This window comes from Bos javanicus, chromosome 1 (assembly GCF_032452875.1).
Source record: "Bos javanicus breed banteng chromosome 1, ARS-OSU_banteng_1.0, whole genome shotgun sequence".
Lineage (NCBI taxonomy): Eukaryota > Metazoa > Chordata > Mammalia > Artiodactyla > Bovidae > Bos > Bos javanicus.
This window is the reverse complement of record NC_083868.1, coordinates 108,654,189-108,681,909: the sequence shown is the minus strand read 5'-3', so window position 1 is coordinate 108,681,909 and position 27,721 is coordinate 108,654,189. Positions and strand designations below refer to the sequence as shown.

The 27,721-nt window shown below is 39.8% G+C and overlaps 1 protein-coding gene across 2 annotated transcripts; it reads left to right on the top strand.

Annotated features, from left to right (window-relative positions):
* Positions 1-26,470, top strand: MFSD1 (major facilitator superfamily domain containing 1). 2 transcript variants are annotated; one of them, XM_061417399.1, is made up of 16 exons: positions 1-288; positions 2,314-2,366; positions 3,267-3,379; positions 4,975-5,017; positions 5,317-5,384; positions 7,885-7,993; positions 13,379-13,481; positions 15,750-15,848; positions 16,378-16,489; positions 17,828-17,884; positions 18,219-18,375; positions 19,571-19,668; positions 20,277-20,389; positions 21,998-22,045; positions 23,009-23,066; positions 25,751-26,470. In XM_061417399.1, the coding sequence occupies exons 1-16, from the start codon at positions 117-119 to the stop codon at positions 25,752-25,754; spliced, it is 1,407 nt and encodes a 468-aa protein (XP_061273383.1). In that variant the 5' UTR covers positions 1-116; the 3' UTR covers positions 25,755-26,470. The 2 variants fall into 2 exon arrangements, with proteins under 2 accessions (XP_061273383.1, XP_061273391.1); XM_061417407.1 differs by lacking the exon at positions 25,751-26,470 and having other exon boundaries at positions 25-288; positions 23,009-23,070.
* Positions 26,471-27,721: the final 1,251 nt, after the last annotated feature.

Below are 27,721 nucleotides of genomic sequence, written 5' to 3'. Positions count from 1 at the left end.
TGCTGCGGCGTCACGTGAGCGGCCGCGGTCACGTGGGCACAGTTTGCTCTGGGCTCCGGCAGCGGCTTCCTCCTGGAGTTGAACTCGCTGTCATCTCTCTGTCTCCCGCGGGCTCGATGGAGGACGAGGAGGAGGAAGCGAGGGCGCTGCTGCCAGGCGGCTCGGACGAGGCGGGCAGAGAAACCCGGGCTCCCCCCGCTGCCTCCGGGGCGCTGCAGGCCCTCTGCGACCCCAGTCACCTAGCGCACCGGCTTGTGGTTCTATTGCTGATGTGCTTCCTTGGCTTCGGTGAGCCGGCCGGCCTGGTGGGGTGGGAGTGGTAATCAAGGAATTACAGAGTCTCGGAGTTGCGTTGAACTCCTAGGTCCTCTCGCCCTTTTTTCCCCCGCTTCGCGACCCCACTGTTGCTGGCTATTCAGTGTCCTGACGGTGGGGGGTCAGGGGACTGAGCTGAGCAACCTTTGTCCCACTCATTTGCTCTCGAAAGAAGTTCCAAAAGCTAGCAATTTGCCTTCTGGGACTATAGATATGAGAGAATCCCTAGATGTCAAGGTTCCTCTCATGACACTTTGTTTAGAGGGAATGCAGAAAGATGTAATCCCCTCCCCCAAAGAAGCCTCCAAAAATACTTTAAAGTATTTAAAGAATACTTTAAATTTTTTGATTGAAAAATTCGTTGGCAGTCGTTTGTTTCTCTTCCTCTTTGGTAAAAGGTATGAGTGTGTCTTGTTGATTGCGTCAATGGGTAGATGTATTCTCGTACTCTGTAGTACCCTCCGCTCTGCTAATGTGAAGCGATCATACTGGACTGGACTTGTGCTGTTTGGTTTCAGTTACGAAATTTGGTGACTGTGAAAGCAGTTTCTGGAGATAATTTTTAAAATATCTGCTTATTATGTCCCAGCAACTAATTTTTCCAGTAACATTCTATGTCAGTATCAGCTTGGTGTGAAAGTAATAATGTATTTTTCGTGGACTCGCTGGATTTGGTGTAATCAACAGGTTTATGGTGGATACCTTTATGCTACTGCTGGAATATATAAGAAGGCATGGAGGCTGCTTTGGGCTTTAAGTTTCTTTGCACCTCTTTCTGTTCCCTCTCTTCTCACTTTGTGGCAAGATGGTGCCCATTCATTAACTTTGAAGCCTGACATTGATATTCCTTTGATATGATATGATTCCTTTGACATTGATATGCCATTAAAACAGGATTCATGAAGTTCTGAGTTTAGGAACAAAAAATCAAGAACAACACAAGACACTTAAAATTGCCCCTACTTTAACAATTTATATTTAGTGATTTTTATGTTTACTTTCAGTGGGTTTCAGAAACCAGAGTCATAACTTTTCTAATGACAGTTTTATTTCTTTTGAACTGGTGGTTTCTCATGTATACTTCTAGACAGAGTTAGTGGAGAAACAGAGGCAACATTATCTTGTGGCCTATCAAAACTCTTGTTGATTTTATTACTATAAAAAGTCCGACCTCTCTCCACTTCTTTCTTTCTGACCCTCCAGAAGATGTTACTATGTTTTAATCTAACCTTTTAGAACTCTATTTTATTCTTCTTCATTCCTGGCTGTGTATTTGCTGAGTTATTTGATCTTGGATACTGTTTGTGGAATTAGAATTCTTATTTTGAAAACAGATCTAGTCAGAGTAGTTAAACTCCATTCCTGTGTGCTCAAGTGGTGGCTTTAGGTAACATTACTAGGAAACTGCTGAGGATGTTTTTGACGTGTGTGTGTGTGTGTTGGTAGCTTTAAGGAAAATATAGCTGTTTCATGAAGATGCTAATAAAACAATAGACATAGGAAACAGGATGAAAGTAAGGTGGAAAACGGCTTCCCTGGTGGCTCATCTGGTAAAGAATCTGCCTGCAATGTGGGAGACCTGGGTTTGATCCCTGGGTTGGAAAGATCCCCTGTAGAAGGGAATGGCAACCCACTCCAGCATTCTGGCCTGGAGAACTCCCTGGACTGTGTAGTCCATGGGGTGGCAGAGAGTCAGACACAGCTGAGTGACTTTCACTTTCAAGGTGGAAAAACAGTTGTTGATTAACTTCTTAATCCAGGTTCCCAGTATTTGCTGTGTATGCAGGCTGATAATTTATAAATAACTTGGTATGTTTTCTCTGAGTTATTTGGCTGCAACTGAGTATTAGTGGACAAGGAAGCAGTCCAAAAAAGTTTCCTAGTATACTTTAATTTCCTAGTATAAACATTTAAAATCACCATTGGAGTAGTAATTGCAACTTGAAACTTTTATATGGAAAGTATTACTAAAAAGAAATTTGCTTTTCCTTTATCTAGGCAGCTACTTTTGCTATGATAATCCTGCTGCCCTTCAGATTCAAGTTAAACGGGTAAGTTGACTTTTCACCTTTGTTTCTTTTGTTGTCTCTGGAGCAGATATACTGCTGAAGCATCAGCTCTCAGATTGCATGGTCTGAAACATTGTCTAATGAATCCATTTGAACATCTGTTGTCACCAAATCTGTGTAGGCAAGGAGTATTCTTGACTTGGAATGAGTGGCCACAGAGAATTCATTTATGGCACTTATGACTTGATATTGTTTCATACCTTAGATAAATAACTACTATTTCTACAGTGCAGCCCAAAAAGTATTGCAAATTTTTGTTGGCATGTCTCTCTCCCACTGTGTAATCATCAGAATGACAGATGATTTGGTAGGAGAGCATTTTGCTTTCTTAAATATGTTATTGTTATTTCATTTTTAAAATGTGGATACTGATTCCAGAGGATTGTCCATGTCGGTATTTTTGATATTTACAGTTTCCTATGTATTTAGATTTTTTTTCCTTTGTAAGTTTTTTTTTTTTTTTTAACCTTTGGATAGGGAGAAATACACAGATTGGCCCTTTACATTCTAGAGTGAATGAGAAAGACCAAGAATTAGTGAGGTGGGGGGAAAGGATATGCTAAAGACTGTCCTTTTTCATGTGAGTGAAGCCCCACAGCAGGTAGTACACAGGGAATAGAAATGTAGAAGATACGGGCGGATGTAGGCAGAGGTGATCCCCATAGGGCAAGAGCTGAGGGACGCTGAGCCCCACGGAGCCTCTGAAACGACTGCAGATGCAAGAAGTTCCCAGGTGGGGCCGTTTTTCTGGAGGTAGAGGCCAAAGCTGTTAGTAACAGTAAATGATTAAGAAATGCCTCCACTACCAGAAAGAATGATTTGATTGTTAGTTGCTACACTTAACTGCTTTGAAAAAAATTGTTCTGTTTTCTTTCCATATAGGATATGCAGGTGAATACCACGAAATTCATGCTGCTGTATGCCTGGTATTCTTGGCCCAATGTAGTTTTGTGTTTCTTTGGTGGCTTTTTGATAGACCGAGTGTTTGGAATACGGTAAGCTTGGGAAAAATCTCACTTGTGGGTAAATATGATTATTAAGAAAACACAAAACTAGATTAAGTATTTCTAGGAAGAACTGAATAAACTTGTGTATTGAGTGTGTTAATGTGCATTTATTTGTGTGTGTGTGTAATTTTGGTTTTTGAAACTTGGTATTTCAGTTAAATGCTGCTCATGGCATATGGTAACTCAGTTATCTAAAGGTCAGTTATGCCCTCACTTGGAATCAGCAAGCCAGGTTCTGATTTCTGTTGCTGCCACTTGCTCAGCTTCTTAGTTCTTCTGAGCTGTTCCTAGATTCCTGAGCCTCAGTTTCCTTATTGGTAAAACATGGATAGTATTTCCTGCCTTGCAAGGTGGTTATAAGGATTGAGGGAGATGGATGCACAGTATTTGGCAGGTATTTACTGTTTACCTCTCCCAGCCCCAGTGAGCTTTTCTCTTCTGCCTTTCTTTAGGCATTAAACTTTTTGTGACCACTCCAGTTAGATGCTGAGGAAGGCATCACATTATTAGCTTTGTCAGTTTTCATCCTGGTGATTGTGTGCTGTTTGTGGAGACTTTAGGAGGGATGTAGTCTGGAATATTTTCAGAAGGCAGAGGGCAAAATGACGATGGGCTTTCCAGCCGTGTGTGGTGAAAAAGAAGAAACTATATGTGTTTAAGCTTGGGGACTAACTTTTAAACACTTTGATGAGTGTATAAAGATGGACTTTAATTTGCTTCGTCTAAAGGGGTAGAATTCGCTTGAACTTGAAGGAAACAGATGCCATTTATGAGTGATGAAGATTTTGCTTGATCAGGATAACAGGAGAGGCCATGAGTTGTTTTGGGAAAACTTCCAGTAGACTGTGGTATGACCATTTCACAAGGAGTTTTGGAGGGACTTGGGTTTCAGAAAGATGGTTTACTCATATAATCTTTAATGACTCTCCTAATACTGGTATTTTATTACTCTGGGGAAACATTAATGAGCTATTCAGAGTGTGGAATGTTAGAGTAAGCAGATTTATATCATTTCTCATGGTCCCTGTTTTTCCTTTTACAAATAGCTTTTAGTTATACAGAATTAACAGACAAGGCAATGGCAACCCACTCCAGTACTCTTGCCTGGAAAATCCCATGGATGACGGAGCCTGGTGGGCTGCCGTCTGTCGGGTCGCACAGAGTTGGACACGACTGAAGCGACTTAGCAGCAGCAGCAGCATACAGAATTAAAACCACTTAAAATTATTTAATATAGATATTCCTTGGAATCAACCCTAAACTCAAGAAAAAATTTGTGAAGAATGTCCATTTTTAAATGGGAACCCTGGGAACTTCTTGAAGATTATTTAACAAGTTTTGTTTAAGAGATGATAATGGCTTAAACAAATATGCCTTACCAAAGCCTCTGGAATCCCTTTGGGATTAGAGACCTCCATGGATTAGCATTCAGCCTCGGAAAGCTGCTGATTTCAGAGGCCAGCCAGAACCTCATTTTTCTTCCTTTGGAGGGAATGCAGAGGAGTCCCAAGAAATCCAAAGTGAATTATTCCTGAAGGATTTGGTGATAAACTCTTAATTCCCTCTCTCTCTCTTTCTGACAGATGGGGCACCATCATTTTTAGTTGCTTTGTTTGCATTGGGCAGGTAAGACAAATGGTTCACTGATTACTGTGAACACTGTCTCTCGAATTCTTATCTGCTTCCACCAGCGTGGATGTGTTTGGTGAAAGCCTAATTTAAGCAGAGTTCACAAATGCCCATGTGACATAATGCACAGTCCATTTTAAGCCTTGAGACAGATGAACATTGATACTTAAATTTCACAGATTTACCAAGAAGAAATAGTAAAATCATTGTAGAAGTTGTGTTTCATCATATGTTACTTATTTTGGATTCCTTGAATTTTCTTTTTCATTGATCTTACATTATATTCCATGTTACAGGTTGTTTTTGCCCTAGGTGGAATATTTAATGCCTTTTGGCTGATGGAATTGGGAAGGTTTGTGTTTGGGTAAGTTATGCATAATTTCATTTGTCTTAACAAATTACTGTTTTGGGGGCTTCCCAGGTGGCTCAGTGGTAAAGAATCCGCCTGCAGTATAGGAGAATTGCAGGAGATACGGGTTTGGTCCCTGGGTGGAGATGATCGTCTGGAGGTGGAAATGGCAACCAACTCCAGTATTCTTGCCTGGAAAATTGCATGGGCAGAGGAGCCTAGTGGGCTATAGTCCATGGAGCAAAGCATTGGACACGACTGAGCAACTGAACACATGCACACATTACTGTTCATTTATCAATTTATTAAAGATTTGCCAAAATATATTATTGTATCTTCTAGAGAATTACTTCAAATCCTTGATATCTATCTCTCTTTCTTTTTCTCTCTCTCTCTCTTTCTATATATATATGTGTGTGTGTGTGTGCGTGCGTATATATACACACACAACTGCTCAATTGTTGTCTTAATTTTCCTTTACAGTAAGCAACAATTTTGGGTGGTAATAGTTAATTCTGTATAGGGTTTGAATATTAAATAGTTTTCCAGAGATGATGTTTTTCTTAGGTGTTTTGCTTTTCTGTTGTATTGAAGACTGTGATTTAAACCTCATGTAGAGAAGTATGCTATGCTCTGCTATGCTCAGTCACTTCAGTCATGTCCGACTCTGTGACCCCATAGACGGCAGCCACCGGGCTCCCCCGTCCCTGGGATTCTCCAGGCAAGAACACTGGAGTGGGTTGCCATTTCCTTCTCCAATGCATGAAAGTGAAAAGTGAAAGCGAAGTTGCTCAGTCGTGTCCGACTCTTAGTGACCCCGTGGACTGCAGCCTACCAGTCTCCTCCATCCATGGGATTTTCCAGGCAAGAGTACTGGAGTGGGGTGCCATTGCCTTCTCCGGTAGAGAAGTATAGAATGTCAATTTCTAGCTTGGTGATTAATGGACATTTTGCTGTTTCTTAGTGGGTAATGTGTAGGTCCTTTTGAATCATGTTGAAAAGGCTTTAATGAGCAGATTACTAAAAGACCAATAGCTCTCACTGAATTTCAGTGTCTGTTCTGTAAGCTCATTCTCAATTCAGCCTTGGGCTTTCTGCCTGGAGGGATGCAGACAACCTAACTTACGCTTTTTACAGGTACCAGGGACACGTAGCCATAGGTGACACATCCCCAAAAGTGCTCTAAGTGAGGAAGAAGGGAAAAATGGCTTATTAAAATGTGAAAGGGACTCAGAGATAGATGTGTGATCAGAAATGGCCATCCATATAGGATTTGGGTTCATAGAAGAGGGGAAGTATTTTTAGATGAGGACAGTGGTGAGGAGGACTCAGTGTTTGGATGCAGAGAAGAGGAATCTCTTACCTGAAGGTCAGTATTTAGAACCTGCAGAAGGAAAACTAAAATCTGGAAAATAGAAGAATGTCAAATATGGAAGATACTGCCTAAAAAGTGTGAATCTATGTGTTTTCACAAAGTATGGACCACTCTTCCCAGATGAACATTTTATACAGTGTAGATGATGATGTGGTAGCTCAAACTCCTTTTATTGCCAGGCAGGGTTGTCATTGCAGTGTATTAAATTACCTGTACTTAAACGCAGGTTTGTGTGCCAGGTGCACAGTGAGGTTCAGTGAAATGTAGGAGTTTAGAGCAGAGAAAGGTATATTGCAGGGCTATGCAAGGAGACGAGGTGGCTCATGCCCTAAAAAGCTTCATGCTCCTGGAAGGGTTTAGGCAAAGCATTTTAAAAGATAGACGAAGCGGGGATGTCTCAGGGTACCTGATCAGCTTGTGTAGAATTCTGTTATTGGCTGATGATGGGTGGTTATGATGGGAGGCAGTAGGGTGGTGTCACAGGGGTAACTCTATCAGTCCCTAGGCTCCTGGAGGCCTGGGCTGTGTGCTCATGGTCATCAAGTCATTCTTCTTTTGGTGGGGGCAGTTTTCACATCTGCAGCACAACTCAGGAAATTCATACCAAATACTATTATCTGTGTCCTTCAGAGAGGAGCTGCAGCAGAGCATACGGGCAAAGGCCTGTCTCAGGAAGGCCCCATAGATCCTGCTGGGTTACAAAAGAACCCTTACATCTTGGACTTTGTGCGTCAGGAATTTGGACTGGGTACAGTGTGAACAGTGTGTCTGTGCCCCTGACATCTGGAGCCTGGACTGGGGTGACTTGAGGACTGGCACTGCTGACCAGAGCACCTACGTTTGGCCTCTCTGTGGCTTGGCTGTCTCATACTACGGTGGACTCAGGGTCGTTGGCCTTCGTACACAGTGGCTCAGGGTTCTAAGTGTCAATTTTTGAGTGAAAAGGCAGATACCCCCTTTTATATCCCAGCCCCACTTCCACTGCCTTCTCCTCATTGAAGCAATCACAAGTCCATCTAGATTCAGAGGAGGAGCGTAGACACTACCTCTTGACAGGATGAGTGTCAAAATTTTACACCTGCTGCATTGCTAACTGTGGTATTTCTTTTAAAAGCTGTGACTTTTCTTTCCTTGTTTTAGGATTGGTGGGGAGTCCTTAGCAGTTGCCCAGAATACATACGCTGTGAGCTGGTTTAAAGGCAAAGAATTAAACTTGGTGTTTGGACTCCAGCTTAGCATGGCGAGAATTGTAAGTATGACAGATAACAAAGCCAAATAGGAAGCAAACGATTGACTCTTGTAACCATGTCTTAAAGATTACAGGATGAAATATATTTCTGTATAAGTTGTGTTGATTTTTTATATATTTTTCTAGACCATAATGTACCATTTACCTTTAGTGAAGGCATTTCTAGTCTTATTTCACCTAAGAGGAAGCAGTTTCAAATGCTAATTGAGCATTCGTTAGTTCAGAGATTCTGAGCATTGGGACAGATGGATCGCAGAGGTTTTATTCTCTAACTTCTTTACCCATTTTTGGCATTACTGCAGTGAACGTCTTTATGTATGGTCATCCAGGCTCTGCTTGCACATTTCTAGTGATAAGCTCTCTCTCATCTACTACAGTTAACTTTTTGTTTTTTAAACAAATTCTCAAAGTCGTGTCACTTTATAAAAAGCATCCAAATACATTATTTTTATTATTATTTGTTTACTTGGCTGCCCTGGGTCTTAGTTGTGGCATATGGGTTCTTTACTTGCAGCACGTGGGATCTTAGTTCCCCAGCCAGGGATTGAACCTGGGTCCCCTGCATTGGGAGCATGGAGTCTTAGCCACTGGACTACCAAGGAAGTTCCAGCTATGATTAACTTAGTAAAGCCCAGTCTCCTATAGAGGTGAGATCTGCCTGCACAAGTAGCTTTTACTGGTTGTTGGATTTTTGCCTTCCAGCGAGTATTTATTTTCTCTGTCAGGCACTAGCATTTTGCTTACGAAGACAGATCTGAAGGTCTTGGTCAGACATACTCATTTGCTGTGCTTGTCTAAACCATGTGGCCTGGGTTTCAGTTCCCTGACTGTGATGCTCCTGCCTCTCTGGACTTCACTATTGGTGGTCATGTTCCTTCCAGTATTTGGAACCTGGAAATGATCACGGTGTTTCATATTAGGTTGTCTGGTAGAGGGTACCCAGGGGAGCGACATTCAGTTCAGTTCAGTCACTCAGTCGTGTCCGACTCTTTGTGACCCCGTGAATCGCAGCACGCCAGGCCTCCCTGTCCATCACCAACTCCTGGAGTTCACCCAAACTCATGTCCATCAAGTCGGTGATGCCATCCAGCCATCTCATCCTCTGTTGTCCCCTTCTCCTGCCCCCAATCCCTCCCAGCATCAGGGTCTTTTCCAATGAGTCAACTCTTCGCATGAGGTGGCCAAAGTACTGGAGTTTCAGCTTTAGCATCATTCCTTCCAAAGAACACCCAGGACCGATCTCGTTTAGAATGGACTGGCTGGATCTCCTTGCAGTCCAAGGGACTCTCAAGAGTCTTCTCCAACACCACAGTTCAAAAGCATCAATTCTTTGGCGCTCAGCTTTCTTCACAGTCCAACTCTCACATCCATACATGACCACAGGAAAAACCATAGCCTTGACTAGACGGATCTTTGTTGGCAAAGTAATGTCTCTGCTTTTCAATCTAGGTTGGTCATAACTTTCCTCCCAAGGAGTAAGTGTCTTTTAATTTCATGGCTGCAGTCACCATCTGCAGTGATTTTGGAGCCCAAAAAATAAAGTCTGACACTGTTTCCACTGTTTCCCCTTCTATTTCCCATGAAGTGATGGGACCTGCCATGATCTTCGTTTTCTGAATGTTGAGCTTTAAGCCAACTTTTTCACTCTCCTCTTTCACTTTCATCAAGAGGCTCTTTACTTCTTCACTTTCTGACATAAGGGTGGTGTCATCTGCATATCTGAGGTTATTGATATTTCTCCTGGCAATCTTCATTCCAGCTTGTGCTTCTTCCAGTCCAGCGTTTCTCATGATGTACTCTGCATATAAGTTAAATAAGCAGGGTGACGATATACAGCCTTGACGTACTCCTTTTCCTATTTGGAACCAGTCTGTTGTCCCATGTCTGGTTCTAACTGTTGCTTCCTGACCTGCATATAGGTTTCTCAAGAGGCAGATCAGGTGGTCTGGTATTCCCATCTCTTTCAGAATTTTCCACAGTTTCTTGTGATCTACACAGTCAGAGGCTTTGGCAAGTTGTTATAAACTCAACCTGAAAGGTGCTTTGGCCATCCCAAACCCTGTTCGGTTTTTTTTTCTCATAAACTCCTATGAATAGAGGTTTTTAAAAAGATTCTTGCCATTAAAAGTCAAGATTTTAAAGACTGTAAATGGCATGAAAATCCTTGGAACATAGTCTTAGGGAAGTAATCCAGTACAAAAAAATGCAGTACAAATGAAATATTTTTAATGTAATGCTTCATCTTATGAGATATATTACACTTATGTGTGTTGTATATATATAAAACATGTCTAATTTTTGTACATGTAAAGTAATCCAGTACAAAAAAATGCAGTACAAATGAAATATTTTTAATGTAATGCTTCATCTTATGAGATATATTACACTTATGTGTGTTGTGTATATATAAAACATGTCTAATTTTTGTACACATAGGCTTTTTCTAGTTTTCCAATATTATAAATAGAGCTGTTGTGCAGCAACATTCCAAAACTTGTCTGTATCTCTGATTGTTTCCTGAGGCTAGATTGCGCAGAATGGAATTATTACTGAGTCAGAGGGTTTGTTTGGGTTTCTTAGGACTGTTGAGACATATTTCCACCTTATCTTTTCAGAGATGTTTCTATCTCTGTCTTTGCGATATGAGAGGATCCTTCTTACTGTAGCTTTGATACTGCAGGCTATTATTTTTAAAAAGTCATTTTGTCAATTGGGTAGGAAATACCCAAGTATTATTTTAATTTTTTTACCTTTGATAACTAGTGTGGTTTTCCACGTTTTCTAAATTTTATCCACAGGGACATTCTGGGTGCTTCATAATGTATCTTGGGCAAATCAAGACATGTCTGTAGCAGTTAGTGTATCTCATCACCCAGTAACTCCTAAAAGAAGGAAATAGGAGCAGTTGAGCAAGACTCATTCTCAGTGATGCACTGTGATTACTAGTGATCTTCAAGTTCTTTCCTTTGTGGCCACAAACTAGTTAATAATCCATTCACCTTCATCCTGAGGAGCCCTAAGTTTCTCAAAAGGTGTCTTGGGCTTCTGTGATGCAGGGCTTATCAGATGGTAAGGGACCTGAGCTGGACGTGGAGTGAAGCAGAGCTCAGGCAGCCACCTCTGCAATAGCGAGGGTGGCTCGATTCTGGTCCGGATGGTGTACTTAGGGTCCTTGTGAGACTCGTGAGACAAGAGGAGTCCATCACAGAGGTGCTGGGATAGATGGAAGTTCAGTCTTTTTTTGTGTCTCTCATGTCCCTGCACTTACTCAGAAGGATTGTGGCAGTTCTGGCTTTACCTTGTCATGGTTTTTTTGTTGGCTGAGTTGGGAGTTTGTCTGATTTTAAACACTTAGGCTATTACCATTACCCTTCAGTCAGTGGACTTCTCAGTTCTATTATTTTTCATGCCTTACCTGGGGGTTGGAAGTCCAGCAGCCTTTTGGTTCTTCTTTGTTACTTTTAAAATTTCCTTATTTTGAGAAATATTTATTAAGTACTTGCTAAGCCAGATCACATTAGGCATTTTAGATTTAAAGGGTTATTAAGACAACATGTCTTTGAGGGGCTTGTATATTTGATGATATTGAGGAAAGTTTCTGGTAGGTCTTCATTTATACCTTCATGTTCATCTGAGTAGTGCCACTGGCTACCGTTTTGTGAGAAATAGCCATTTGTGTGAATTGCTGTGAGAATCTGGTTGAGGACCCATTCGTTTCTCAGTCTCCAGTGTCTGACCTTAGCAGTAGTGTTTAGGACACTTCCTTGATTTCTTCTCTTGGCTTCAAGGACCCCACAGTATCATCATTTTCTTCTTGCTCCTGTACCTCTTTTTGCTGTGTCCATCTCAGTCTTCTCAACCTGTAATGTGGGCTGGGTCATCGGACACCTTCTCATTTCTTTTGACACTTAACTTCCTTGGTAATTGTATCTGGTTTTGAAGTTTTAAATAGCATATCTTTGCTCCTGAAGTTGTATTGTCCAGGCCTATCCTTTGAATTCCATCCCTTACGTGTAGCTTTCCTGCTGACGTTTCCATGTGGATGTCTCGTAGGCGTATCAGACTCAACACAGCCAAAGCCCAGTTCTTGCCATTCCACCTACCATCACCCAAACCAGCTCATGCTAAAGGTTTTCATTTATGAGCAGCTCTTATCTTCCAGTTTCTCAGGCAAAAACTTTGATGTCACTGTGAACCACTCCTTACCACTCGCTCAACTCTCTACATATTTTCCAGCAGCAAATCCTATCAGCTTTACCATCAGAATGTACCTGTAATCTGATCGCTTCTCATTGTGTCCTCTGCCAGTCTCCCCAGTCCGAGACCGTCATCTCTCTTCTTCATTATGGCAGCCTCCCCCAGCCAATGTCCTGGCTTCTGTGTCATCCTCATTTGTAGGGTGTTTTGAGTATAGCAGCCAGAGTGAGTGTTAAAATGTAAGGAATTGTACCAGTTCTCTACTTAGAATCCCAGTGGCTTCCCATCTCACTCAGTAAAAGCCAGAAGTTCTTTTATTACCAGTAGCCTGCCTTCCCCCCAGTTCCTCCCTGAGGACCTCATCTCTTCTGTGTCTCCTTCGCAGACACTGCTCTAGACTCTCGGGGCCAGGTCACTGGCTATTCTTCGGTCTGGAGTGCTGTGCTTTTCCCCTGGGCAGTCTCACAGCTCCCTTCAAGTTCTTAATCCACAGTCACATCTCAGCAAGGTGTCCACTCCTTCCTATTCTCCTTCCATCCTTTATTTTTTGCTTATTTTTTTAAGGAAACATGTATTGCTATTTGATATGGGCTTCGCAGGTAGCTCAGTGGTAAAGAATCAGTCTGCAGCGCAAGAGACTTGTAGGAGACTCGAGTTCAATCCTTGGGTTGGGAAAATCCCCTGGAAAAAGAAATGGCAACCCACTCCAGTAACCTTGCCTGGGAAATCCCATGGACAGAGGAGCCTGGCAGGCTATAGTCCATGGGGCCACAGAGAGTCAGACACGACTGAGCACGCCATGCCAAGGACAATCAGAGGATGGATTTTTTTCCCCAGATGTCACTATCAGGAAAAGCTGTGCTTTTTCTGAGCCAAAGTTTATTATTGTCTTGGGTACCCTGTAAATTTGGTAACTTGTGTTTTATTTTTGTTTGGGCTACTAGGAAGTTCTATATGTACTGTGCTGTTTTGAATACTAGCATTTTCTATAAGTTGCCATTTTTGTGTAGTAATCTTAGCTGTGGCTTTATCTTAGGTTGTTATTTTTCCTTGTAGTGTTTTTTTTTATAATTATCTGTTTTTTAATGATCCCTATTATACCTATTTCTCTAAGCTACTCACATCTTTTTTTTTTTCAAGCAGGACAGATACAAATGAAAATTATGATTTTTTTTCTTTCTCTTCCAGGGAAGCACAGTAAACATGAACCTCATGGGATGGCTATATTCTAAGGTTGAAGCTTCATTGGGTTCTGCTGGTCACACAACCCTTGGGGTCACACTTATGATCGGTTAGTGAATCCTGAAGTCCCACGTTTTGCCTCTTTTGAAAGCTTGTTACACAAAGGGGCGTGACAGAGAGGGGAACCCGGCTTAGACCACGTGGTTATGGTTGTGCCTGCACAGTTCACTAGTTCTTGGACCTAATTAGACACAGTGAACATAGTAACGTCATTCATCCCATTTGTGTTTTTATTTCCACTTTCTTAAAATGAGGATCTTGTCCTGTGTGTGCTGTTGTGATGAGCAAATGAGAGTATATGTGAGAACTTGGAAAGCAGTCAGGGAGTTTATACCTCCCTGTAAGGTGTTCGTTAATAGTCTGTAGCAAAAGGGAGCATTGTTGCCTTTGATCAAATTCAGTTTGCTTATGGAACTTACATTTTGTAGATGTCAGAGGTGATAGGATGTGATTAGAAACCTACCAGGTTGGGAGCCCAGAGTCTGGATTCTGGTCCTGACTCATCTTTGACAAGGAAGTTAACCTCCATGTCTTAGTTTTCTGTAGAAGTGTGGCTGTTTGCCTAAGCCATATAGATCACTTCTGGCACCAGGGTCTGTTGGCTAAGGCTGGGTTGTGCTGGTTGCCAGCTGGGTCAGTGAGAAGCAGATGAGGCTCTCTGGACTCACCAGCTGTGCCTCTCTGTGTGGTAAATTTGTCTAACTGAGCCCCATGGGGTATGGAGAACTGCTTGCAGAGCCCTAGGGAGACTTGTGGGTGGCGAGCTGCAGGCTCTGTACCATCTTTTATTCCTTATAATTCCTTGGTACAGGCTGGTAAAGGGAGGACTGTGCTGTGCTTAGTTGCTCAGTCATGTCTGACTCTTTGCAACCCCATGGACTGTAACCCCCACCAGGCTCCTCTGTCCATGGAGATTCTCCAGGCAAGAATGCTGGAATGGGTTGCTATATCCTCCTCCAGGGGATCTTCCTGACCCAGGGATCGAACCCAGGTCTCCCTCATTGCAGGCAGATTCTTTACGATCTGAGCCACCAGGGAAGCCCAAGAATACTGGAGTGGTTAGCCTGTCCCTTCTCCAGGAGATCTTCCCAACCCAGGAATTGAACTAGGGGGTAGTGAGAGGTAATGCTAGACTGGAAGCTTGTTTCTAGAGACCCCTCCTCTCTTCCCCTCCCTCTCAAATCCTTTGCCTCTCAAAAGCTTTTTCTTACTCTCAAATGCTCTTCAGTATTCTTTCTAGTTCCCTCCACGGTGGAGAATTTGATAATACATTTTAAAGAATTTTAGAGCCAGGAAGGATCTGTGCCATCAAGTCAAAGCTTCTTATTTTACAGATGGGAAAATTGAAGCTCAGAGAGGTTAAATTCCTTGCCCAAGATCAGTCAGCTTGTTAGTGCCAGAAGCAGAACTCATGTCTCCTGACCCTGCAGTCTTTCATATTATGCCGTATTGCATCAGCCAATTAAAGATTCATTAGCTTTACTAAACTTCTGTTTATTAAAATCTTGAGAAGCATAAACTTTCTTCACTCTCTATCCTGGTTCACTTTAATGATATGACTCAGCATCGGTGACTAATGCTGATTGCACGGAGGAGAGAGTGAGTGGGCTGTGCTGTGGGAGGACTGGTGCCCTTGGGGGCGCCACGAGGTGGGGGCAGGGGCTAGACTTGGGAAGGGGTCAGAAGAAACATGAACTGGTGCCCTTGGGGCCACCATGGAGTGGGGGTTAGACTTGGGAAGGGGTCAGAAGTAACTTGAGCTGGTGCCCTTGGGGCTGCCATGGGGTGGGGGTTAGACTTGGGAAGGGGTTAGAAGTAACTTGAGCTGGTTGGTACCCTTGGGGTCGCCATGGGGTGGAAGCAGGGGTTAGACTTGGGAAGGGGTCAGAAGAACATGAGCCGATCATAGAATCAGACTTTGCTTTTGCAATTCTATCCTCTTCCCCTGCCCCGGTATCCATCAATAATGGGTGCTTAGACTGAATTAAGAAATTCGGACTAATTTGCTAGCTGGTCATCAGCTTTCTTTAATCTGTATTCTGATTATAAGACTAGACTAGTTTGTTCTAGCCTTTCTAATCTCCAGCCTTCTCCTGGGAAATAATTAATATATAGTAATAGCAACTGTTAAGTGCTGAGTGGTTCCCATATGCATTTACTTTCCTTCTGTCCTGATTTAGTAATTGTAGTTTTTTTGTATATGCCTCCAGATGCCATCCCTTTCCGTGGCTAAGTTTTCTGCTGTTAATATAATGTGCTGCCTTTTAGGAACCTTCGGTTTGGTTCCGTAAAAAATCTCTCTCTCTCTTTTTTATAGGGGGTATAACATGCATTCTTTCACTTGTCTGTGCCTTGGCCCTTGCTTACTTGGATCAGAGAGCGGAACGAATCCTTCATAAAGAACAAGGGAAAACAGGTTAGTCTGAATGCAAGATAACTTAGGCTTTTGGGAATTATGGCCTTTTTGAGATAATTTACAGTGAGGTAAGTTCTTAATAGTAATGTTGTAAACCCAGTGAAGCTTATTAATACATGCTTATTAAATCTTTTTCTTCCACTTAAATTTTAAAAACAATTTTATATTGATGTATATTCAGTTTAAATATTTTATTTCCAAATCTATTTCCACTTGTCTAAAGTTTTGGATATGTTTTTTTCCCCTGTAAGTGGTTTTGGCAGAATTTACCTTCTTGATTGTACTTTGTATATTTTCAAAGTGATAAGTGTTCCTGGAGGAGAGGAAGAAGGTAGATACTAATCTTAGATTTTATATTTTTCTATTGTCTTTTAAAATTATCCCCAAAGCTGTGTTCTAGTAATTTACTGAGAAAAGTTGTTTTTTTTTTTTAACTGAACTGCAAAAGTTAATCAGGTGATAAAAGAAAAAGAATCTGGACTTAGAAATGCAGAATTGCACTGACAGCATCTTTCTTGTCTCCTCTCAGGAGAAGTGATCAAGTTAACGGACGTGAAGGATTTCTCCTTACCCCTATGGCTTATATTTATCATCTGTGTCTGCTATTATGTCGCCATCTTCCCTTTCATTGGACTTGGAAAGTAAGTAATTTCTAGCCTTCCATTTTTGTTCGCTAAATTATGAGAATTTAATCATATAAGTGTAAATTTTTAAGCTGTAAATTTTTGTTAGTATGTTGTTAGTATGTTCATAGAAATTGTTTTACATCCTGGGATACAACTGTTTTTCTTAGCTTGAGGTTTGTTTGCTCAGTCACTCAGTTGTGTCTGACTCTTTTGACACTCTGTGGACTGTAGTCCGCCAAGCTCTGTCTGTGGGATTCTCTAGGCAAGAATACTGTAGTGGGTTGCCATGCCCTCCTCCAGGGGATCGTCCTGACCTAGGGATAAAACCCACTTCTCTTGCATCTCCTGCGTTGACAGGCAGATTCTTTACTACTGAGCCACCCAGGAAGCTGTAGCTTAAGGTTTAGTATTGGTTTAATTCTTGTACCAGGTTTTTGAGGAAATACCTAAGTACAGTTTTTGATTCGTGATACTGATTTATTTTAATGCTTGATTTTGGATTTGTATTCTTTGTTTCCTCTTTATTCTTTTGCTAGGAAGTATCTTACTGAGAATGGAGATGGTGCATTAGCTCATAGTGACGAGGCACATCTGCATTTGTTAGACTGCAGTTCTACCAGACTCCAATTCAGGGTTTAAGTCAAATTCTTTGCTTTATCTCCTACCTCCTCTATGTTTTTGTAGGCACCTACTTAAACAGAGTGGGCTAATCTTGTGGCTCAGTTGGTAAAGAATGTGCCTGCAATGCAGGAGACCTGGGTTCTATCCCTGGGTTGGGAAGATCCCCTGGAGAAGGGAAAGGCTACCCACTCCAGTATTCTGGCCTGGAGAATTCCATGGACTGTATGTATAGTCCATGGGGTTGCAGAGAGTCAGACACGACTGAGCAATTTTCACTGTCACTTAAACAGAGCAGTGTGTGAGTGTGTGTTTGTGGAGAAACATCTTTGTAATCATAATCCTTAAATTCAGTCTTTCATTTTACAGTTTGAGAGAGGAACCTTATACATTATTTAGCAAAGGATGCATCCAGTATTATTTTTAAGAAAAAGAAGCCATCTTGGTTTCATATAGTAATATATTTGGGTTTCTGAAAATTTGTGTGTATTATTTTCTGTATATGTAAAAGAGGAAAAATTAGGCATCAGTGTATTTTATTTAGTTGGTCAAGTACTTACATAAATACTAAAGCTTTAGCCCGTTGCTCAAAGATGAATATCAAATAAGATGGGAAAACAGTTCAGAAAGAAGGGGAAGTTGACTATTTTATTCAGTATTACTTTGCTTTTATTTTTACAAAAACAGAATAATTCTCTCTAAAGGGTTTATTTTTTTCCCCCCTCTCTATTTTAGAGTTTTCTTTACAGAGAAATTTGGATTTTCCTCCCAGGCAGCCAGTGCTATTAACAGGTATTCCATTAATTCTGTGAATGCTTACTGTGTGCTTAGTGTGGGTCTTTAGTTATAACCCCGTGTTAGAGCCAGAGAAGATTTATGTGAGCTAACGTCTATAGTGTGAAACCAAGTCTATCTTGGGTCTTGGTCCTGAAAATGGCCATCTTTACATTCATGGAAAACCAGCGAAGTCTTGGATCACTTTTATATCTTTATATTTCTATTTACTGATGACCATTTTAGAAGAATGTTAAATGAGCTAGGAATTTTAGAATTAAGGACTTTTGGATTTTTTTTTTTTTTTTGCTGTGATATCTTTTATTAAGTATCTTTTGTATTTTCTGGGCAGTGTCGTATATGTAATATCAGCTCCCATGTCCCCAATATTTGGGCTTCTGGTGGATAAAACAGGAAAGAACATCATCTGGGTTTTGTGTGCAGTGGTGACCACACTTGCTTCCCACATCATGCTGGCCTTCACACTGTGGAACCCCTGGATTGCTATGGTAATGTGGCTACTGACACCGCGGGGCTCGGGGAGGACTGTACAGCACGTAACAAAAGCCGTGCTCGGTCTTCTGATCGCAGTGCTCATGATACTGGGGCAGACAGACTTGATGTCCGTTTCCACAGGATAACTATTTTTAAAGTATATAAATAATAGTCATCAATACATAAAGTCTTTTTGATTTCATTTGGCTGTATAGTACTCTCAATGCTAATGGAGAATTTGAAATAAAACAGTCGTATAAAAGCCAAAATGCCTATTAGTTCCATTTACTTTTCATTAAGAAAAGTCATTCCATCATTTAGCCCCAGCATCTATGATTTTACATTTTTTGGTCTCTGACTCTAAGTAGGTCAAAGAGTAATGATGAATTCATCAAGTTTTTGTTATTCATCAAAAATGTCATTTTTTAAGGCCACAGGCTGAAGTGCTATATTTCTTAACTGTTAATAAAAGAATATTGTGAATATATCTATTTGTGCCCTTGGTGAGAAGTCTGTGGGATGGATTCCTAGAAGTAGAAATGCTAGAGCAGAGGTTTTGCACACTGAACATCTTGGTGGATGCTGTGAAGCCTCTGCTGTAATAACTTTCTACCCATTTAGGACTTTACCAATAATATATGAATGTGTTTGTTTTTTTTATTAATAGTGTCCTCGCTATGTTGGACACTGGCATTGTTTTAATTGTTGCCAATTTGATAGGGATAAATGATGAGTGATCTTATTTTAACTTAAGTCATAAAGTCTCTTCTTTAATTGGAGAAAAAGTTAGCAGTAGGTGCTGTTTAATGAGCAGTGGTTGTTACTGGTTCTATGCTTGGCTCTCTAGATGAGTGGTGATGACCCAGAGGTAAGATAATAGACTACTGGCATAATGTTACCATGATTGCTTAATTTGTAATTCCTAATGAATACTGGAAAATTAGCTTTCCTGAGACATTGGTAATGACTTTTTGCAAATTAGCTTTATTTTCTTACTTGGTGTATTTTGTCACTGGAGGAATACTGTTAGAGAGGGGCCAGGACCTTTCTGTATTGAATGTGAATTTTTAGCCTAATTATTTTGTAACGCAATTTGTGTGGATATGCATGTGTTAGTTATTATGTCACTGTTGCTAATCTACATCAAAGGAAAATCACCTTTTGGTAAATATAAGCGTTTTTTACTCTTTTCTGTGTTGCTCTCTGTAGTGTCTCCTGGGACTCTCCTACTCATTACTCGCCTGTGCCTTGTGGCCAATGGTGGCGTTTGTAGTTCCTGAACATCAACTGGGAACTGCATATGGCTTGTAAGTGTTTGCACATGGATCATATAATGTCTGTCCCTGCTGTGTCAATTTAATTATCTTATAAAAATCCAGACCTCTTGAATCTAGTCATCTTCAGGCTTTTGGGACAGCTCTGAACCTCGAAATAAGCAGAAAAGTCCGTTAATCTATTTGTGTTATTATTGTGGCAAAAAAATGCACCAAGCCCCTAATAGGAGAACTAGCGATAAGCCACCCTGTAAAAGGGCGTTGCTTGCTGACCATCCTGCTGCCTGTTTATCTGTAGACTTCTCAGTGAGACACTGCATCCCTGTCCTCTCTGGTGGGAAAGGCCAAAGTGGGGAACCACATCTATGGTTGGCATTCGCTTAGCCCTTTGTCTCCTTCAGCAGGAAGGTGTCATGTTCATCCTGCCCTTGCTGAGGCAGATTCCCTTACCTGTGAGCCTAAAGTTAAGTAGTGGAAACAGTCATGGAAATAAAAAAATCTAATCAGATCATTCTTGGTTAAAACATCTCTTAGCATTAATAATATGTGGTTTATAGATACAATTATTTATAGTGACTTGCTTTTTGTGTATGATGACTTTAGAATTGATATATATTTTTTTTTGATTTCTTAAATTGTAGCATGCAGTCCATTCAGAATCTTGGGTTGGCGGTCATTTCCATCATTGCTGGAATGATCCTGGATACTCGGGGATACTTGTTTTTAGAAGTTTTCTTCATTGCCTGTGTTTCCTGTAAGTGCGCCACCTGGCAACATTTAGTTTCTTCTAATATGTGGCAGAATGTCCTTGTTTATTGGAGAAGGAGATGGAAGCCTGCTCTAGTATTCTTGCCTGGAGAATCCCATGGACAGAAGAACCTGAAGGGGCCCTGGCGGGCTACCGTCCATGCAGTTGCAGAATCAGACATGACTGAAGTGACTTAGCATGCACACGTTGTCATTTATACTTCTAGGTTTTTGTTATTGTTCTTTTCCCCGCTTTTAAAAACCAAATCCCTAAAGTGTTGCACTCAGATTTGCCTAATTCTTAGCCTATGCATCTGTTTCCCAGCTAGTGATTTTTTTTTTTTTTTGGTAGTACTATTTTTTTTGATCTCTCAGTTTTTAAAATTATTTTTAATTGGAGATAATTGTTTTACAGTGTTTTGTTGGTTTCTGCCGTATAGCTGTGTGAAGCAGCCATAAGTATACATATGTCCCCTCCCTCTTGAACCTCCTTCCCCCAAAACCCACAGAGCACGAGGCTGAGCTCCCTGTGTTACACAGCAGCTTCCTCCTCCAGCTAGTGACTTTTCAGTTCTGTGAAGAGTCATCGGCACTTTTCAGGAGATTCCTATCCATAAAGGTAGCAGTGGAGTCTACTTTCTGTTCTGTTCTAAATATTTGTTCTTTTTACTGGTAAACGTTATGTTATACAGTGCAAAGAAGAATGTAGTACAGATACATGTTACAGCGTGAATGAACATTAAAAACATTCTCAGTGAAAAAAGTTACACAGAAAAAGTCACCCAGATTCCATACTCATCTTGTCTGTTTCATAAAGACTTAATTTTTTTTTTTAAACAAAACACTTTCCCCTTTAGAGTAGATCCATTTGAAGGGTCCTGAGTATGTCCCTAGTGTGAAGATGTGGACATTAGTGTGGCTTAGGGCTGAACACTCATGATTTATTCATTAGTCTGTTTTGAATTGTTTTTATTGTTAGTCCTGTTATTTAATTTTACCAATAAATCATTTATTTAATGATTCATTGGTTAAAAATAGGAAGCATTAGGAAACTGCTGAAACTGCAAACATAAATCAGTATTTTTCCACTGATGTGTTCACCTTACACATAAATTGTGTTCATCTGAAGAAAATGTCACATAACATACCAAGATGTCTTTTATCCTTCAGTAAGTTGTATTTAAAATGGTATACTCCAGTGATAATTTTATCTGACTTCATTTACAGGAATAAATACTAAGGTGTGGTATTTGCAGATGATTGCTATGACTAGCCTGAATGCATTTTATTATCTCAAAATTAGCAGAAATTAGCACATCACATTTTAAAAAATATATAATTTCTTCTTAAATAGTGGGCTGTATATGAATTAATAGACTTCCCTGGTCTGGTGGCTTGGATGGTAAAGAATCCACCCATCTTCCAGATCCCTGGGTCAGGAAGGTCTCATGGAGAAGGAAATGGCAACCCAGTCCAGCATTCTTGCCTGGGAAATGCCATGGACAGATGAGCCAGGTGGGCTACATACAATCCATGGGGTTGCAGTTATGATTACATAGGAACCATTGGGGAAAAGCACAGGTATTTAAGGATCCTATGTTTTTTTCACTTCCAGTGTCCCTTTTATCTGTCGTCCTACTCTACATGGTGAATCATGCCCAAGGTAAGAGAAGTTGAGGTATTTTTAAAATTAATTTATTTTTTAATTGAAGGCTAATTGCTTTATAGAATTTTATTATTTTCAGCCAAATATCGACCACAGTGGACAGTTGTTTGGGGCACTTGGATTGTCTCCATGCCCCTGTAGAGGCCAGTGCTTTAGTTCATGTAATAACATTCTGTTTATAGTGTTGAAACATATTTTCCTTCATAGCATATAATTATGTTTCTGGACCCTCACATTTATTTATTAAAATTGTTGTTCTGTTCTTGCTGGTCAGTTCAGTTTAAGTTTTGTGTTAGATGTTATTTTTGTATTATCATAAAGAAGTATAACTTTTTAAAAAAGTAACCTGAAGTCCTTCCTATATACTTAAAGTATAATTGTGATGACTGTTGTAGCCTGTGTCTTATATTTTTAAAAAATGAAAAGTGAACATATTTATGGCTGAAGTTTGCATTTTAAGGTTGAAAGTGTTTGGTAACAGAATGAGAAATTACAGGTTTTTTTCATTTGCTTATATTGGTTTTTGTATTTTTTGTCCTTAATAAAATTTTTATATTACCTTTATTAGTTTTTCTAAACTGGCTTACCCCCTAAGGGTTGTCATGTATTTAGAAAGATGACTATATATGATGTTTAAATAATTTTAGGTCATTTCTTTTAATGTCTCTTAATTTTCACTACTTATTAATAGTACAGTGTCCCCAAACCTTGAGCAATACATAAATCCAAATTTCTTAAAAAATGCTAACATTAAGGAGTGATTATTTGTATCATATAAGGGTTCTTAAAAAACACTTTTTCCCCCTTGGGACGTTTTCAGGAGATAAACTGTTTTTCACCTTCCGCAGCTTTTTTTGTTACTTTAAGATGTATGTGTGCATGTGCAAATTGGCACGTGCGTGTTTGAATTTTACTTCTGATAGTTACATTGAAAAAATTCCACACTTGTATGTATTTTAGGTGGGAACCTAAATTATTCTGCCAAAAAAAGGGAAGAAATGAAACTTTCTCATGAAGAGTAAGTATTGAAAGAGAAAAGTCTTTATTTTTAAAATCTTGACGCATTAGCAGTTTATTTCAAGATTGGGTTTAGACTTTTAAGAAATTAGTCTCTTGAGTTTTGAGACCTAACAGTTACCTTTGGGACTACTGTAACATAATTCTTGTTTGTATTAGAAAATTTTTAAAGGGTGGATATCAAAGATTAAAATAAAATGAAGGGAATAAAAAGCAAATTGGGCTTTAACTTTCCTTCTGAGAGAAGAGAGAGAGGCCTGCAGTATTTATAATTTATTGGAGGAAAGGGCTTTGTCCTCACTTCCTGTGCTAGGCTTACCCTTTCATTCTTTCTCGTATTTTCTTTTTCTTAACTAATTATTGTTGTTCAGTTGCTCAGTTGTGTCTGACTCTTGGTGATGGTTGAAATAATCTTTTACTATCTAGTTGAGATCAGATCAGATCAGATCAGTCGCTCAGTCGTGTCCGACTCTTTGTGACCCCATGAATCGCAGCACGCCAGGCCTCCCTGTCCATCACCAACTCCTGAAGTTCACCCAAACTCACGTCCATCGAGTCGGTGATGCCATCCAGCCATCTCATCCTCTGTCGTCCCCTTCTCCTCCTGCCCCCAATCCCTCCCAGCATCAGAGGCTTTTCCAATGAGTCAACTCTTCGCATGAGGTGGCCAAAGTACTGGATAAGATAAGATAGTTGATATTAACTAGTTAGGATCATCTTTTATTTCCTCCTGGTACTAACATGCTATTCTGTATTCTCTTACTTGGAACAGATTAAAGTATATAGTGTGGAATTGAAGTTAAATCAGTTTTTTCCATGAGTGTATGCTGAACCATAGTAGTGACTATTTTTCTTTTTTTGAACTTTTTATTTTATACTGGGATACAACCAATTAACAATGTTGTGATAGTTTCCGGTGAACAGTGAAGGGACCCAGCCATAAATATACAAGCATCCGTTCTCTTTTAACCATCCTCTCATCCAGGCTGCCACATAACACTGAGCAGTTTGATGTGCTATGCAGTAGTTCCTTGTTGGTTATGCGTCTTAAACACAGCTGTGTGTACCTGTCCATCCCAAACTCCCTAACTGTCCCTACCCGGCCCAGCAGCCATGTTTGTTTTCTAAGTCTGTGAGTTTATCTGTGTCCTGTAAGTTTATTTGCATAATTTCTTTTTAGATTCCACATATAAGGGATGTTATACAGTGCTTCTCTTTCTCTGTCTGACCTACTTCACTCAGCATGACACACTCTAGTTCCATCCTTGTTGCTGCAAATGGCATTATTTCATTCCTTTTAATGACTGAGTAATATTCCGTTGTATATATGACCACATCTGCTTTATCCATTCCTCTGTCAGTGGACATTTAGGTTGTTTCCATGTCTTGGCTATTGGAAACAATGCTGCAGTGATCACTGGGGTGCATGTATCCTTTTGGATCATGTTTTTCTCTGGATATATGCCCAGGAGTGGGATTGCAGGGTCATATGGTAGCTCTGTTTTTAGTTTTTTTAGAAGTGTCTCCATATTGATCTTCATAGTGGCTGTACCAATTTACATTCCCACCAATAGTATAGGAGGGTTCCCTTCTCTCTATACCCTCCCCAGTATTTATTTATTGTTTGTGGATTTTTTGATGATAGCCATTCTGGTGGGTGTGAGGTGATGTCTCATTGTAGTTTTGATTTGCATTTCTCTCATAATTATTGATAATTATTGATGTTGAATATCTTTTCATGTACCTAATTGCCATCTGTATGTCTTCTTTGGAGAAATGTCTATTTAGGTCTTCTGCCCATTTTTTGATTGGGTTGTTTGTTTTGATGCTGTTAAGCATCATAAGCTGTTTGCAAATTTTGGAGACTAATACCTTATGAGTCACATCATTTGCAAATACTTTCTCCTGATGAGTCTTTTTCTTGTTATTTCTAGTTTTTTAGATACTGAATTTTTATGATTTAAAAAATTTATTTGTAAATATATACTGTGTAAGTTTTATGAATTTTGAGTAGGCTGAAATAGGATAGAACAAGGCTGTGTTTTCTGGAGATTGATTCTTGCTTGTCTCAAATTCCTTTTTTTTCTGGCCACACCTTGAGGTTTGTGGGATCTTAGTTCCCCAACCAGGGATTGAACCTAGGGCCTCAACAGTGGAAGTGTGGAGTCCTCCCAGTGGACTGCCAGGGAACTCCCTCAAATTCCCTTTTAACATAATAATTCTACTTCTGTAAATAGTTGTTGTTTTTAAAATCATGTTTTAGAAGGATTTTTAAAGTCAGAGATACTCAACATTGTCATATGTTAAGTGAACAAAAGGTAAAAATGCAAATATATCCTAATTTTATTCAAGAAAAAGTATGCAAGCATATGTATTTCTTAAATGCATTACTTGTATATAATGGAAAAAAGGCTGAAAGAAAAATCCCCAAATATTACCAATTCCATTTGAATGGTAGGGTTAGAAGAGTTTATTTTTTTTCTTGGCTTTTCTGAATTTTCTACATTGATCCTGTGTTACTTTTATGGTCAAAAGGAGTGAAAAGATTATCCAGCAAAATGTGTAACTTAATACTTGACACTGCATGTTTTTTATAGTGGTTATGGTTTTCATTTTGTAATGATGGGGTTTTGTGGGTTTTTTTCCCTTCCCTTTTTTGATAATGTATTATATTGTGTTTTACAGATGAGAAGTTTAAATGACTGTGTCATGAGATTGGGCTGCACACATCATTGGTTTGAAAACCTCCATTTTTTAAAAAAAAATTTAGAGTTTAGTCATTAGGAAAAATAATAGTTTGGAGAGATTTTATATTTATATTTTGAATATACCTATTGTAAAGCATAACTGTGAGGACTGTGTCTTCTGTATTGCTGAAAAATTCTGCTTTGGAATAGGCTTATCAGTGGTGACGTTTGCAAAATTGCACCTGGTACATGCAGGTGATTTTGAGTAAGGACAGTAAATAATGGAAATCTTTGGATATTGTATTGACATAATTTTCACAAAATCTATTTAAGGATTTGGCCCTTTTTTTTTTTTTTAATCTTAAAGCAAAAAAAAAAGCTTTTGAAGTGATAGAAAGGGTGTTTTATATAGAATAAATAATGGCATTTTAATAGGCATTCCCTTTTGTAATAGGGGATATTTGAAAGATACTTTTATGAAGTCTCATTTCCACATATAGCAGATTGTGTTCTCTCTTTAGTTACAAGAGCTTGCTGACCCTTTTGAGCTTCTGTATTTCTCTGTTACTGAGAACCCTAATCCCTTAGGGACATGATTTTGTGGTACAAACTTTTTGTATGATTTTTCCTATAGTCCGGTTAATTACTAAAAGTTATGTAACTGTAAATTATGATAATTGTATATCTATACAGATAAATAAAAGCGCTGCAAAAGAAATACTTGATGTCTTTAACTTTTGACTTAAAAAACATTAAAACACTGATTTTAACTCTTTATTTATGGGGAAAATTATTTATATAAGAAGAAAATCTAAGTTGGAATACAGAAAATTTGCCTAGTTACCGTCATTGAAAGATTATGGGAGTAGTTTTTCCTCCAGAGTAGGACCTTAAGTAACATTTATGTCTTTTGCATTAAATAAAATATGGATATGAAAATTTTCTGACAAACTGAAACACTCTTTAGCTTACCTGGTGGTCAGATAGTTAAGAATCTGCCTGCAGTGCAGGAGACAGGTTTAATCCCTGGGTCAGGAAGAATCCCTGGAGAAGGAAATGGCAATCTACTCCAGTATTCTTACCTGGACAGTTCCATGGACAGAGGAGCCTGGTGGGCTACACAGTCCATAGGAATTACAAGGAATCAGACACAACTGAGTGATTAACACTGGTCTTGTCATATTATATATTAAAGTCAAGGAATTTTTGTGTATTGCATTCTCTGGACATGCAGATATTTTAGACAACATTTAACATATTTAGCTGATTATATTGTTGGATGTACATGGCATAACATCGTAAGTTTAAAATTCCTAGAACAGCTTGAAAGTGTATTATGTAGGATAGGTTTATTCAGTACATCCATTTTTCTGGTTTACTGTATCATTACTCAGTTGTTATTTCTTTAAGCTTTGACTGCCATATGACCGTTCTAGTCCATGGCTTCTGAAAGTTGGCCTTATCAGTTGGGAAAAGCTGCACTGGGGCTCAAGTTTCTGTTGTAAATTCTGTGAAACCAGGTTGTAGAGAATCTTGGATTAAAATAGTCTTAAGAAAAGGGAGCAGCATGGACGGAGCCCCTGAGAAGGGATGGAACATGACCAATTAAAACGTAAGCTGCTCGCTGCAGCTGAGGCACAGGGGAAGTGTAAGGGGCTGCTGGACCACACACGCCCTGCACAGCAGCAGACTTGCCTTCTTTGTAGAGTCTGGTTCAGTTTCCCAAGGAAACTCCGATTATTTCCAGGTTCTGTGTCTTGCCATGTTCAGGCAGTTTTTAACCATTCAAAGCAGACCCTATCTGCTCTGAGTAAATATTAATAAATATTTAAATAGTAAATAATCAGGACAAAAGGAGAATTCCTCTCCCCCTTCCGCACCCCAGTAGAGCCCAGACTTTGTAGGGTACAGTGGACAGGAGTTGAGAGAGTGAAGTGGGAGGAGGGTGAGAGAGGAGAAAAGATATGCA

What these genes read in the sequence shown, in the direction of transcription:
- MFSD1 (XM_061417399.1), top strand. Translation starts at nt 117, where the DNA reads ATGGAGGACGAGGAGGAGGAAGCGAGGGCGCTGCTGCCAGGCGGCTCG. An exon ending in GATGTGCTTCCTTGGCTTCG is followed by an intron (nt 289 to 2,313) that starts GTGAGCCGGCCG and finishes TCCTTTATCTAG; the next exon opens with GCAGCTACTTTTGCTATGAT. An exon ending in AGCTTAGCATGGCGAGAATT is followed by an intron (nt 7,994 to 13,378) that starts GTAAGTATGACA and finishes TTTCTCTTCCAG; the next exon opens with GGAAGCACAGTAAACATGAA.